The 12,841-nt window shown below is 39.8% G+C and overlaps 1 protein-coding gene and 1 long non-coding RNA gene across 4 annotated transcripts in view; one reads left to right on the plus strand and one right to left on the minus strand.

Moving 5' to 3' along the window:
• Positions 1–6,604: 6,604 nt before the first annotated feature.
• On the minus strand, positions 6,605–9,239 carry LOC144650098 (COMM domain-containing protein 4-like). The gene has a single exon (XM_078509761.1). The coding sequence runs from the start codon at positions 9,165–9,167 to the stop codon at positions 8,571–8,573; it is 597 nt and encodes a 198-aa protein (XP_078365887.1). The 5' UTR covers positions 9,168–9,239; the 3' UTR covers positions 6,605–8,570.
• LOC144650102 (uncharacterized) overlaps positions 9,202–12,841 on the plus strand; it is a 13,871-nt gene continuing 10,231 nt past the window's right edge. The window contains exon 1 of one of the 3 annotated variants that reach the window (XR_013570010.1): positions 9,202–9,399. This is a non-coding gene — a long non-coding RNA (uncharacterized LOC144650102). The remainder of the gene's footprint in view (positions 9,400–12,841) is intronic. The other 2 variants (XR_013570012.1, XR_013570011.1) reach the window with 2 other exon arrangements.

Raw genomic sequence — 12,841 nt, forward strand, 5'->3', positions numbered from 1 at the left:
CTGAATGTTGGCGTTTATCGAGTTTGAGTGGCTGTGAAAAGCTTCAACACCGTCCCTCTTAATGCACGCATTGGAATCATCGACATAGCGGCGCCACCACTTTGGTTGAACGGGCGGAGTTTCTAACGCTTTCTCTTCAACTTCTTGCATTACAAGCTCTGCTATCACCGCACTGACTGGCGATCCCATGGCACATCCCGATACCTGGTGGTATTGGGTTCCCTCGAATACAAAATAACTGTTTTGCAGCAAAAAGGAGAGTAAAAAATAAACTGACATTCAAACGCAAATGAAGTGAGATTGCATTACTTAATTAGACACTTATTAAAAAAAAATGCAATGGTCGGCACTTCATCGAATTACCGTCATTACCATGAGGTTGCTCGAAGAGCCTTTGATTTTATTTTGCTGAAGTGTAAATCAGTTGCGAAGGTTCAACATCTCCCCCCGGGCAGCCCCCCGTAGGGCTTTCCACAAGTTGCTCGAGATTTCCCACAAAGTTGCCCGTAAATTCTCAAAAAGTTGCTCAAAAGTTGCTTCTGATAATAAAAGACCAAAGTTGCTCGAAAGTTGCTCCAAAAAATCCAAAACGCTGTTTCTAATCAAGAGAATTTCTCTAAATATATGCTAATTTCCCTTTGAGAGTAAGGTTTCTAAGCAGTTTTATGCAATTTAACAGCAAAAGAAGTATTTAAATAACATATTAAGGGGAGCATTTCTTAAAGAGCAATGATTTCTTTAACTGAGAAAAATCGTGAAGATAACTATGACGTCATGTTTGCTGACGAGTTTTGAAATGTTTCAATGTAGAATGAGCCGAAAGTTGAAACGTCTTCAGATGTTCCTCAAAAATCTTCGGCAAACTTCGTGGATCTTCGAAAACGTTCGTATTGCCTTTGAACAACACTCGGATAATCTTCGGTAAACTTCGGTCTGGAAATTTTCTTCAAATGCAGCAAGTTGCTCGAGAGGAAAAAAGTTGCTCAAAGGGGAAAAAGTTGCTCGAAATACGAAAAGTTGCCAAAAAGTTGCCGAGCAACTTGTGGAAAGCCCTAACCCCCCCGGGCATTTGAATTTTTGGAAAATTTGCGGCCAAAAAGCCATTCAAATGCCCCACTACAAGTCCATTTTCAGTGATCAAATGTCCCCACCCCCTGGAAAAATTAATAGTTTAACAGATAACTGTTTTAACTATGTAGCTTCTTATGCTCGTAAAATCCTGTCTGCCTACTGGCTCTATAAATAGACCACACAGCTTTTTCCTCTAGTCTATAGTGAATGCATAGAAGATAACCAATACATAGAAGATAAACGGTCTCCGCCATGATTATAAACCCACTTGCGTTTACTGAGACGCGCGGGGCACGTATAACTAGAAATCAAGTCTGCGTCCAAATTTCCCACCCCTATGTGCTCGGATCAAATTCCCCACCCCCGTGAAACTTCGATTATCAATTTCCTTGCCCCCGGGAAGGCAAAGGCGTCAAATGCCCAGTGTATGCCCGGGGGGGGGGTTGAACCTTCGATTTGACTGATACATAGATTTAATATGCTGAACCTTCCTGTGAGTACGGTTCATTTAAGACATTTAAGCAAGGCTATTTTATTCCGATTTAAATAACAAAATAACAAATAATAAAAAGGGAAAAAAAGTTATTTCCCGGCCTAGGTCGGTTTCAATGTATGGGGAAAAACTGTACCCTTGGGCCGTACTCAAGACCTAGGGCACAGTTTTTCCCTAAACGGAACTCCTGGCCGGCAAATAACATATTTTAACAAACAGCATGCAATGCATGCAGAAGCGATGACGTGGAAGCTGACAACTGCCATTTAACATCAAGAAAGTAAACAGTTTGCCGATAAAACAAGTTGCAAAGAAGTACAGTCCGACCTCTATTAAGTGGCCACCCTTTCCAAAGTCCCGATTTATTTGTCAGTAAACTGCTATATTTGATACATCTATTTAACGGCCACCTCTATTGAGCAGCCGCGGCCACCTTTTAGCTGTCGCAAGTGTATTATTTCTATGGTTTTTTACCTTTATTATAAAGCGGCCAGCAAATTATCTTTCCAAGCGTGATAACAACAAGAAAACAAGAACTGCAATTTAATCTCCACTATATCGAACTATAACAAGTCACCGGCATACCGCGTGCACATGCAAACTTTTCACATCCAGCGCCATACAAACAATTTGTTTCAGAAGACACCTCAATCAGCTCAATTGACGACGACTACGACAAGGAATTAGAAGAACCATCAATCAATAGCCTTGCAGAAACCTTGCGCATAACTTACCAACTCTGGCACTTTGCCCATCAGTTTAATGGGTACCAAGACCTTGCCCTAGCTGTAGGAAAGGCAAATGGCGATGTTTTGCATATTTTTCTGTACATTATCAACCCGATGAAATACTGTACATTTCAACTACGTGTCCTCTACTATGCATGGGTGAAAATGCACAATTGTAGATTTATCTTCATATTTGTTCACTTGTTAAAAGCATTTTGCTATATAGAGTCAAACTATCCATTATTGAATGAAATGAAGAAAAAAAATTGTTTTTTGATCACCAAAATTATAGAGTAAACGCACGCGTGTATGGCACTAACAGGGCTCGTACTAGAGGGTCTGGGGGCATGGTAGTCCAGTCCCTGAACTCTCCCTTCCGCGCGCCCTATATAGGGGTTGAATCCCCTATAAAGGGCGCGCGAAAGGAAGAGTTCAGGGACTGGACTAGGGGCATGGTCCCCCGGGAAATTTTTAAAATTGAAAAAAATGCCATTTATTGAGTTCCCTATTGTTAGCGGCAACTTATTTTAGCGAGTTAAGCAAAAATTGCTAAATTTAGTGCTCGCTAAAATTTGTCTCGGTCAAATTTAATACTCGTTAAATTTAATTAAGTACCCCCTTCCCACCCCAAAGGGAAACAAAATTAAGCATAAGCGAAAGCGACTTGAAAAATTCTTTTACAAATAGACGCCGGTAACTTTGTTCTTTCTGGCAATTTAAATCAATTTGAAGTGAGTTTGTTATTTTACTGAACATTTATTTCCATCTTTGCTAAATGTACATTAAAAAACGGGTTAACACGATATCGCCAACTTTTTAAATTTTTCCGAAAATCGCTAAATTAAATAGTCGCTAAATCTTGCTATGAAAAAACGATAAATTTAGTAGCCCTGACAGAAAATAGTAACGTTAAGGTAACCTGAAATGGAATTGGAATTAGAATTTTTTGTGGGCTTTTTCAACATCTTGAAAGACCTTCCCGATTAACCAATTCCTGTCCATGGGCCACTCAAGAATATGCATTTTAGAGGGTTTTGGCCAAAGTTTTTCACATGCCGATATAGATTAGATTAGATATGGTCTGCGTGTACCATGCATATCCGCTAGTGGATTTGGGATTTGGTCAGCTATGACAGTGTGTTACGGAGAATTTCCCGTATTTAAGTCATTTCTATGTTAAACCGTATTAAAATCATTTAAAAAACACATAAAAGCCAACAGTACCTAATTAGTCAAAAATAACCTGTTGATCTATTATTTTGGTCGTTTAATATAAAAAGGCGTAAAGTTTAAATAATAGATTGTTCCTTTTTACTTCCGAACTTTTTGTGTTATTTATTTTTAGTAATAGCGGTTGTTTTAGTTATTACCGTAGCTAATTACTTAAGAGTTCCGCGCTTGTCGCATTTCTAAAAAGTGTTACATTTTCTCAATATTTAATTTAGTTTTCTGATTACTTTACTAAATGAGTCTCGTGCCGATCTCGCCTCTGCTGTTCACTTGAATAGGATTAATTAACAACCTGTTGGTTGCTGACTCATCGTGTTTTAACTGTGAATACATTTGCTGACACATCTAAATTTCCTTAATTAATGTTTGTTGCGTAATTTACAAGAGGTGCTATCGGTCGGCAAGAAACCGCCTGTTAACACTTCAAAATCTATTAGCTATTCACTAGTTTTAATTTCATTCGGTAGTTTTTAATTTAGGGTAATTTTAGTAGCAACTTCTTCCGCCAAGCAACGGAACACATTTAACAATAAACTCGGAAAGTTAAGTTAGATTTTTTATTAGGTTGGGCTATCCTCAAAGGACTTTATATTACTTTTCACATCTTGGTGTTAGCGCACTTATTATACTCTGTTAACAATAGACGCTTGTACAAATCGTATATAAGCAACCACACTTGTTATGCTTTTTTGATTACATTTCTTGATTACATCTCGAGAAGACTACGATTACGTTTCGCTTACGAATAAACTGCTGTTGGAACCAAGCTGAGTTGTTGCTGTCCGTTCAGTTCGTGATTAGATCCCGGTACCCAAGAGTGTAACGGCTCTTTCTTGCAAGCGAGTGCCCCATTTGAGTCTAATTTCCCCCGCAATAGAGTTCGCCCGTTTCCCCGTACGCACACAAGGAAAACTCTACCATTACAAGTGGGCGCAGCTGTTAAAAAAGACTGTTTAATAAATACTGTTGTTGTATCTAAACACGGATGACAGAGGCTGTAATAGCCAGAGGCTGTAATAGCTCTACTTCGAGAAAGCTAAAAGCTGGTTTAAGTGATACGTTGTGTTGTTAAGTTGTGCGCTTAGTCTCTTGAGCTTCGACTACGAGCAGTCCCTATTTTTTCGCAGAGTCCGTCGAGCTTGAAGCGAAATTTTTTTTCGAAGAGTTCGTCGAGCTTTCTTTTTCGCTTTTAGCCTCGCCCCGCCTCCTCCCCCGACACGTAATTTTTTTCGCTTCAAGCTCGACGGACTCTGCGAAATAATAGGGACTACTCGTAGTATACTTGAGTTCGATGTTTAGGTTTTACCTCCTTTGCTCATTGAGTTACTCTGGCACCACATGATTCAAATGTAGATTTAATATCTCACATGCGCAAGTCTGTTGACTGTTTTGCGTGATGTATATCACCGGTTATCACCGGTTTCAGTAGTTCAGGCAAGACCATTTGGTCTAGCGGACTTAGGGCCTGTTTATATGGAGGAGAGTTGTCCCTGGTAGGAGGGTTACCCTCTCCCCCGAGCCTTTTTTTGCCGTGCGTTTAGATGAGAAAGTTGTCCCTGTTGACCGAGCCAAAACTTGGCCCTCTCGGTTCAAAAGACTGGCGAGAGTTGTTTTGAAACATCTATTATGGCTGCTTTTTCTAAAATCAGGAACGCTGAATCGTCGACAAAGACCATTTTTTGGACTAATTTACCGCCGACTTCGATTTTAATTTATCTGCAGTTTTGTTTTTGCTGATTTTAGCTTTTGCACATGCTCCGTATGTGTCAACTTGTCCCTGGTAGGCGAGGCAAAAATAACCAAACTGTTTATATGGAAAAAAGTTGGCTCACTCCCCAGGGTCACCCTCCCTTCAAAGCGAGTGACCCTCCACTCAGGGTCACCCTTCCCACCCGAGCCAACTTTGCAATTTCTCATGTAAACGGTTCGCAGCTATTTATAAAGAAACATATGAAAAGCTCTTTCGCCTGCAGGGACGGCGGAGCATTTTTCCAAGTGGGGGGGGCTGACTAGTGAATAGAAGTGGGGGGGGGGCTAAAAATACTTTTCTCTTAGTAAGTCTTTATTTTTTCGGAAATTCTGGGGGGGCTAAAGCCCCCCCCAGGCTCCGCCGTCCCTGGCCTGGGGTGGCTTGGTATGGAGGGTAACCCTCCTTCCAGGGACAACTTTCCTCCATATAAACAGGCCCTGAGGGCTTGTTTATATGGAGGAGAGTTGTCCCTGGTAAGAGGGTTACCCTCATACAGAGCCACCCCGGGCGAGAGAGCTTTTCATACGTTTCTTTATAAATAGCTGTGAACCGTTTACATGAGAACTTGCAAAGTTGGCTCGGGGGGCAGGGTGACCCTGGGTGGAGGGTCACTCGCTTTGAAGGGAGGGTGACCCTGGCGAGCGAGCCAAATTTTTTCCATATAAACAGTTTGGTTATTTTTGCCTCGCCTACCAGGGACAAGTTGACACATACGGAGCACGCGCAAACGCTACAATCAGCCAAAGTTGCAGATAAATTGAAATCGAAGTCGGCGGTACTTTTGTCCAATTGTGGTCTTAGTCAAAGTGTCAGCGTTCCTGATTTTAGAAAAAGCAGCCATAATGGATGTTTCAAAACAACTCTCGCCAGTCTTTTGAACCGAGAGGGCCAAGGTTTGGCTCGGTCAACAGGGACAACTTTCTCATCTAAACGCTCGGCAAAAGATAGCGCGGGGGAGAGGGTAACTTTCCTACCAGCGACAACTCTCTTTCATATAAACAGGCCCTTAATCCACTGTTATACCAGCTCATGTAATCAGTAATCTTCACTGTTACCTACCATCATGTTTGTGTTTGCTTGTGTGGCACAGCACAAATTGTTAGGTCACAGCATACCCATGTAACTATTTAAATCTCCTCACTAGACCAGAGCTGATGAAAATAATTTTTTTCGTCTAAACTCCAGAGGCGGCATACGATTTTTCAATGTGGAAGTTGCCTGCCTTGTGTAAATATTTGTATAAGGCGTCAAAAACTTTAACTCATAGAACTGCTCTTGTATGCTTCAAATCGCCTAAAAACTGTATAAAAACAAAATTAAACATTGCAAAAATATTTCCCCTTCATTTTATTACAAACACACAGCAGTGAAAGCTGACTTACAATAGCAATCAGTAAGAAAAGTTAATTCATATGGGCATGCTGTGACCTCACAAACATAGGAAGGTATAGTAAGTCTCTGGTCACAGCTTGCCAATTTAATATTCAAATTTCTTAACTACCGTTAATTGCCAGCTGGGTAATTGCTTTTGTAAATATTTATGCCTTCTAAAATTGACTTTTTACGGGTGTGTATTTGTTATAGTAATAAAGTAGAAGTATTTTCACATTGTTTAAGTTTGCTTTTAAGAATTCTTTTGCAATTTTAAAGCGTACATGAGCAGTTTGAGCCTAGTGACCCATCAGGTTGGAGCTTATCCCTGCAACTACGAGTATTTCTAGTGACCCATCAGGCCGGAACTTATCCCTGCGATTTTGAGTATTTCTACTTCCACCGGGATGCTAGTCCGTTGCAGGGTACCCCTGCGCATTAAATTCACCAGTTCGTATACGAAATTGGACAGGAAAGGAAGAAAAATAACTGCACTGACAATATAGGATTTACTGACAGCTATATAATTATCATTGATACACCTGGGTGGAGAAAGGCACTATGAGAATAAAGTGTCTTGCCCAAGAACACAACACAATGACTTTGGCCAGGGCACACTGCGAACTTAAGTTCTTTTTCCCAGCTGCCATAAAAAGGTAAAAATCGCAGGAAATTTCAGTTCAAAATGTGTATTACAACAACAGAGTTAAACAGCATAATCAAAGACTGCCTGTGCAGATTTTGACATTGAAAATTTGGATCTACACTGCTTATAAATTACAGGACAACCAACACACTCAGGAATACCAGAAATACTGGACGTCATTATTGTGCTATCAGTGATTATGCAATAATTATTGTGCTATCAGTGATTATGCAATCTTGGCTACTTTTTAAATTTTATGTGACGAGTAAACAAAATTATATTCAAGCAAGAGCCATTACCGTAATTATCCAGATGTCACTTGTGTCAGCAAGCAGATGGTAACATCACACAAAACCGTTCTGGCGTTACCTCTTAGTCAATAAGAAATTTTTCAAGAATATGACAAATGCGAGAAGTTCTCATCTACACTTTGTGCTTGTTTATATTGGCACTTTACAATACATCAATCTATGATGCATTCAACTGTGTTTACCATAATGCACCAATCAAATGAAATCTTAAACATTTCCCCTGGCATTTGACTTATCAATGTGCGTCAGGGTGGGGGCAGGAGTATTTGATGCCAGTGGTTGTTATTAAATTAGGGAATTTGAAAAAGGGGAAAGGGTTGGGAATATTTTAACAAACTGCCTCTGGATCATGTTTACAATTACTTCCATTAAGTTCACCACTTGTGATGGAAAAACAGTCAACTTTCTCTAAGACGGACACTGTTGAAACTGGCTACATCTGTCCGTCTTACATAGGAGTCCGTTTTATGAGGTCTTCCAAGGGGTTTTGGCGACAGGCGCCATTGCTCCAAAATAGCTAAAAATCTAGCAACAATCTTGTTCCAGAGCACCGACAGCCGACAGAAACTAATACTGAAAGGGTGTATATTTGTGACAGCAACAAAGTTTCCCTTACCAAATAGGCGACAGGTGGGTTGGAAATGAGCGACAAAGCGACATCAGAAATCCCCTTGGAAGGCCTCTCTTATAGGGAGTTGAGTAACTGTAAAATGACTGAAAAACGGAAGGGATGGAACCAACACCAAGTGTCCGTCTTAAAGAGGTGACCATTAAGAGCGTTGACTGTATTATTATGGTGGAGAAGGAAAGAGACGTTTACAGGGGGTGGGGGTGGGGTGGATGTTGAAGTTTCAATTTGATTGGTACATGTTGGAGAATATGTTGACTGCTGCAGTAATCTTTTTCTGGCCTCTTGCACAACCGAAGAAGCTGAACTTCAAAGTCAATAAAATAAAAGCAGTTGGAAAACCTATAATCCTCCCATCAAGCGCTGTGCTTGCTTCAATTCACTGAGAAACAGGCTAAATTTCTGTGAAGTCATCAAGAATGATACGGGTCGACCTGTGCCATTGATGCTATCTACTTCATTGAACCTAAGCTGAACTTCTGGCTCGGACATTTCACGTAACTCGCTGCATCCTAAAACAAAGTCCACCCTCCACTCTAAGCCGGCCATCCGTTTCAACTTCAAACTTCCTTGTAAGAAAGTATCTTGCAACTTGGTCAAATTCTCAGCATACGTTTTACACAGTGAAACAGAATGTTCTTTAGGTAAGCCAAGCTGCTGAAGTTCGTTAGATAAAGAATCACCATCCACGCTGTACTTGGCAGCACTACAAAGGATCAATGAAAGCGCTGCAATAGAAGCTTTCACGTCTGATAACTCGTACTTGGCATCCGATGTCAGCTTCTCCACTTTGGAATAGTCGATACTTTCTCCAAACAAATCTTTAATCACCTGAGCGCAAAGAAGCCTCATTTTTACAGACGTTATTTTCGAAAGAGTGCTTATCTCTGCAAGTACCCAGTCTGGGCAATCCAAGTCTCCACAAAAACGAAACTTCATATTTCTTCGCAGACACAAACAGATTGACCGGAAGAGCACCTCGCCTCTGATGTTTCATTCTGTCTCACGTGACTAGTATGTACCATATTTGGAATATGCTCCAAGCAGTACACACAGTCGTAACAGTTCTGCAGTTTTTATGACCTTGAAATAATGTTTGCTGAAAATTTATTGGCTACCTTTTTATCCGTGTTGATAGCAGTTGCAGCTGTAATACTGGTCATTTTGTTTGGTAAGTTTGATCGCGTTTTATCGACTGTATAACATTTTCTAGATTAGCTAAATGCCAATGGTGATCTGTCCTAGCTACTTCCACTAAGGTGCAGGATTGCGGTTTATCAAAATCTCATGATAGAATATCATTAGTTTGATAACTGATATTTTGATATCTCAGTGATATTTTGGTGATAACTGCATGATAATATCAAAAAATATTTTTCCGTTTTAAATATCAAAAATATCATTATCATATCGTATTTACATGATAGTTGCTAGAATACTTTTTGTTATCAAATTTTTAAATTATCATTATCAAGGTATCACTATCAAGTTAGAATCATATCATGTATCACTATCATTTTCAACATTGTGTCTAGATACCCGGCAGCCGGGAAGTGTTTTCAAAATACTACATACCCGGCAGTCTGAAATTATTCTAGAATTTCCACGGAAAAACCAATCCAATCCTCCTCAAAACTATAGATCTTTGCTTAGAAATGCCAAGCGATTTCAATTATAGTTTTGGCTTTGTGTTTGAGGAAATTTTCGAGCTTGGGCATACTACAAAATCTTGATTCTTCGACACTTAGAAAAAATTCGTACTCTGACTCCGGTGTCAACTCTTATAGAATAATTTCTACAAAAACTGAAGTTGAAACCCTGCGAGAGTATTCGATATTTGCTGAGAAATGCGAAGCGATTCTAAATAATGTTTTGCTTTTGTTGTGGACGAATTCTCTTGGCTTCGGCGTATAATAAAATCCTCGACTCACGGGCACGGTTGTTCAAAAGACTAGATACCCGGCAGTCAAAAATTCATGAATAATCAATACATTCAATATCCACAAAAATGATCATTGAAACCTAGCTCCCGAGAGTATTTCAGTATTTCAATTTTCGGTCGGAAATACCAAGCGAGTTTTTACAATGTCAGTTTGGTTTTGCACAAATTGTACGAACTTTATGTGACTCACGGGCACGATTTTTCAAAGACTACATACCCGGCAGTCAAAAATGCTTCCCGTTTTTCCATCAAAATTTCCATTTGAACCTGCTGAGATGTCGGTGTAGAAATACCAAGCGATTGCCTCGGCAAAGTAGTACAAAATAGCTACAAAACGCTTGAGCGTTCGGTGACGAAAGTCCGCCACCGATGTAACTTCCGGTGTGACACTTTAGTGGCGTGACAAAGGTGGAACGTGACAAAGGTGGTTTTCGCGCCAAAACGAACTCAGCGTTGGAAGCGACGAAGTTCTTCTGTGGGCTAAACGGCTTAGCGTTGGAAGCGACGAAAACCAACACCACGTGCCACCTTTGTCACGCCACTAAAGTGTCACACCGGAAGTTAAATCGGTGGTGGACTTTCGTCACCGAACGCTCAAGCGTTTTGTAACTATTTTGTACTACTTTGTTGGAAAATCGCTTGGTATTTCTACACCGACATCTCAGCAGGTTCAAATGGAAATTTTGATGGAAAAACGGGAAGCATTTTTGACTGCCGGGTATCTAGTCTTTTGAACAACCGTGCCCGTGAGTCGAGGATTTTATAGTACGCCGAAGCCAAGAGAATTCGTCCACAACAAAAGCAAAACATTATTTAGAATTGCTTCGCATTTCTCAGCAAATATCGAATACTCTCGCAGGGTTTCAACTTCAGTTTTTGTAGAAATTATTCTATAAGAGTTGACACCGGAGTCAGAGTACGAATTTTTTCTAAGTGTCGAAGAATCAAGATTTTGTAGTATGCCCAAGCTCGAAAAATTTCCTCAAACACAAAGCCAAAACTATAATTGAAATCGCTTGGCATTTCTAAGCAAAGATCTATAGTTTTGAGGAGGATTGGATTGGTTTTTCCGTGGAAATTCTAGAATAATTTCAGACTGCCGGGTATGTAGTATTTTGAAAACACTTCCCGGCTGCCGGGTATCTAGACACATCTCACTCAAGCAATAACAGACACAATGATATTATGATATATCGTGATAATATCAAAATTGTCCACAAAGCTACATAATCACATTGCTATTTACTCCTTTTAGACAGGGCAAGATTAACTTTCGTAACACCCGATTTTGGCTTTTTTTAACTCATTCTTTGGCCTTTTAATGACTGTCATTCACAAACCAGAAAATATTTAGTTTGTACTGCGTCATTTTTCTTGCAACTTTCAAATACGTATTTAGTAAGATGCGGGTAAGATTTACGTATTGGGATTGTCTGGGGTTAATGTAAGTTATCGTTTAAAATTAGGGTTAGAGTTCAGAGGCAATGTTATTCAGGGTTAGCGTTTGAGTAAGGGTTAGGGTTAGGTTAGGGAGGTTAGGGTTAAGGTTAGGTTAGGGTTAGGTTAGGTTAGGGTTAGGTTAGGGTTAGGAATAGGGTTAGGTTAGGGTTAGGTTAGGTTAGAGTTAGGAATAGGGTTAGGTTAGGGTTAGGTTAGGCTAGGCTAGGCTAGGCTAGGTTAGGTTAGGGTTAGGGTTTAGGGTAAGTGCAGTATTCTGATAAAATCATGATTTATCATTTTATCACTGAGAGGAGAAGAAAAGTTAGTTAATTAAATATTCTGATAATATCATGATAAAGCACTCTATCACTGGGAGGAGAAGTAAAGTTAGTTAATAAAGTATTCTGATAATATCATGATTTATCACTCTATCACTAGGAGGAGAAGAAATACTACTTCATTAAATATTCTGATAATATCATGATTTATCACTATATCACTGGGAGTAGAAGAAATACTACTTTATTAAATATTCTGATAATATCATGATTTATCACTATATCACTTAGTCTCCCTCGCAGCCGTTTTTAGTGTCGTCACGCAACATTCCTCCCCACTAACGGCTGCTCACATTCGAACAACATTCCTTTCCCTTTGTTTCTCATGTGACCAATCACAGCAGAGGAGATTGAAACAAACATGTTTTTCCCGCGAACTTAACTGGGTAGTGGCAAAGAAGAACATTTCGATGCGTTTAGAAAACGTTGGCATTTTTTTTTCGACGGAACCAGAAAGCGTTGCAATTCATTTCAAAATATTTTTTCAAAACATTGTCAACGCGTTTTGAAACATTCGAAAAAAAAATGACAATGCATTCGATATTCAACGAAATCACCGAGCATTTAGGATCATTCACGGGACTGTTGTGTCAGCTTTTAATATGCTCTACAGCGTATTTTTAACTCACTTGCATGATTACAAAGACAATGTTATTTCGGTTTGAATTTGGAGCAGAAACTAATCAAATACACAGAGTACTCCTGTAATTTTTTTTTTAATTTTGCGGCGTTGAAATCATGCTGCATGCCTGCGTTTCAAATGACATTCGATCCCATGTATTTCGCACGCACGCAACAAGTTCTGATGATAAATAACAGTGAAATTAGTTTTATTCCGCAGCCACAACTCTCTATAACTGGTGCCGATTAAACCCTTCTGCGGTTAAGTTATG

This window comes from Oculina patagonica, chromosome 4 (genome assembly GCF_052425735.1).
Source record: "Oculina patagonica isolate OP01 chromosome 4, crgOcupat, whole genome shotgun sequence".
Classification (NCBI taxonomy): Eukaryota; Metazoa; Cnidaria; class Anthozoa; order Scleractinia; family Oculinidae; genus Oculina; species Oculina patagonica.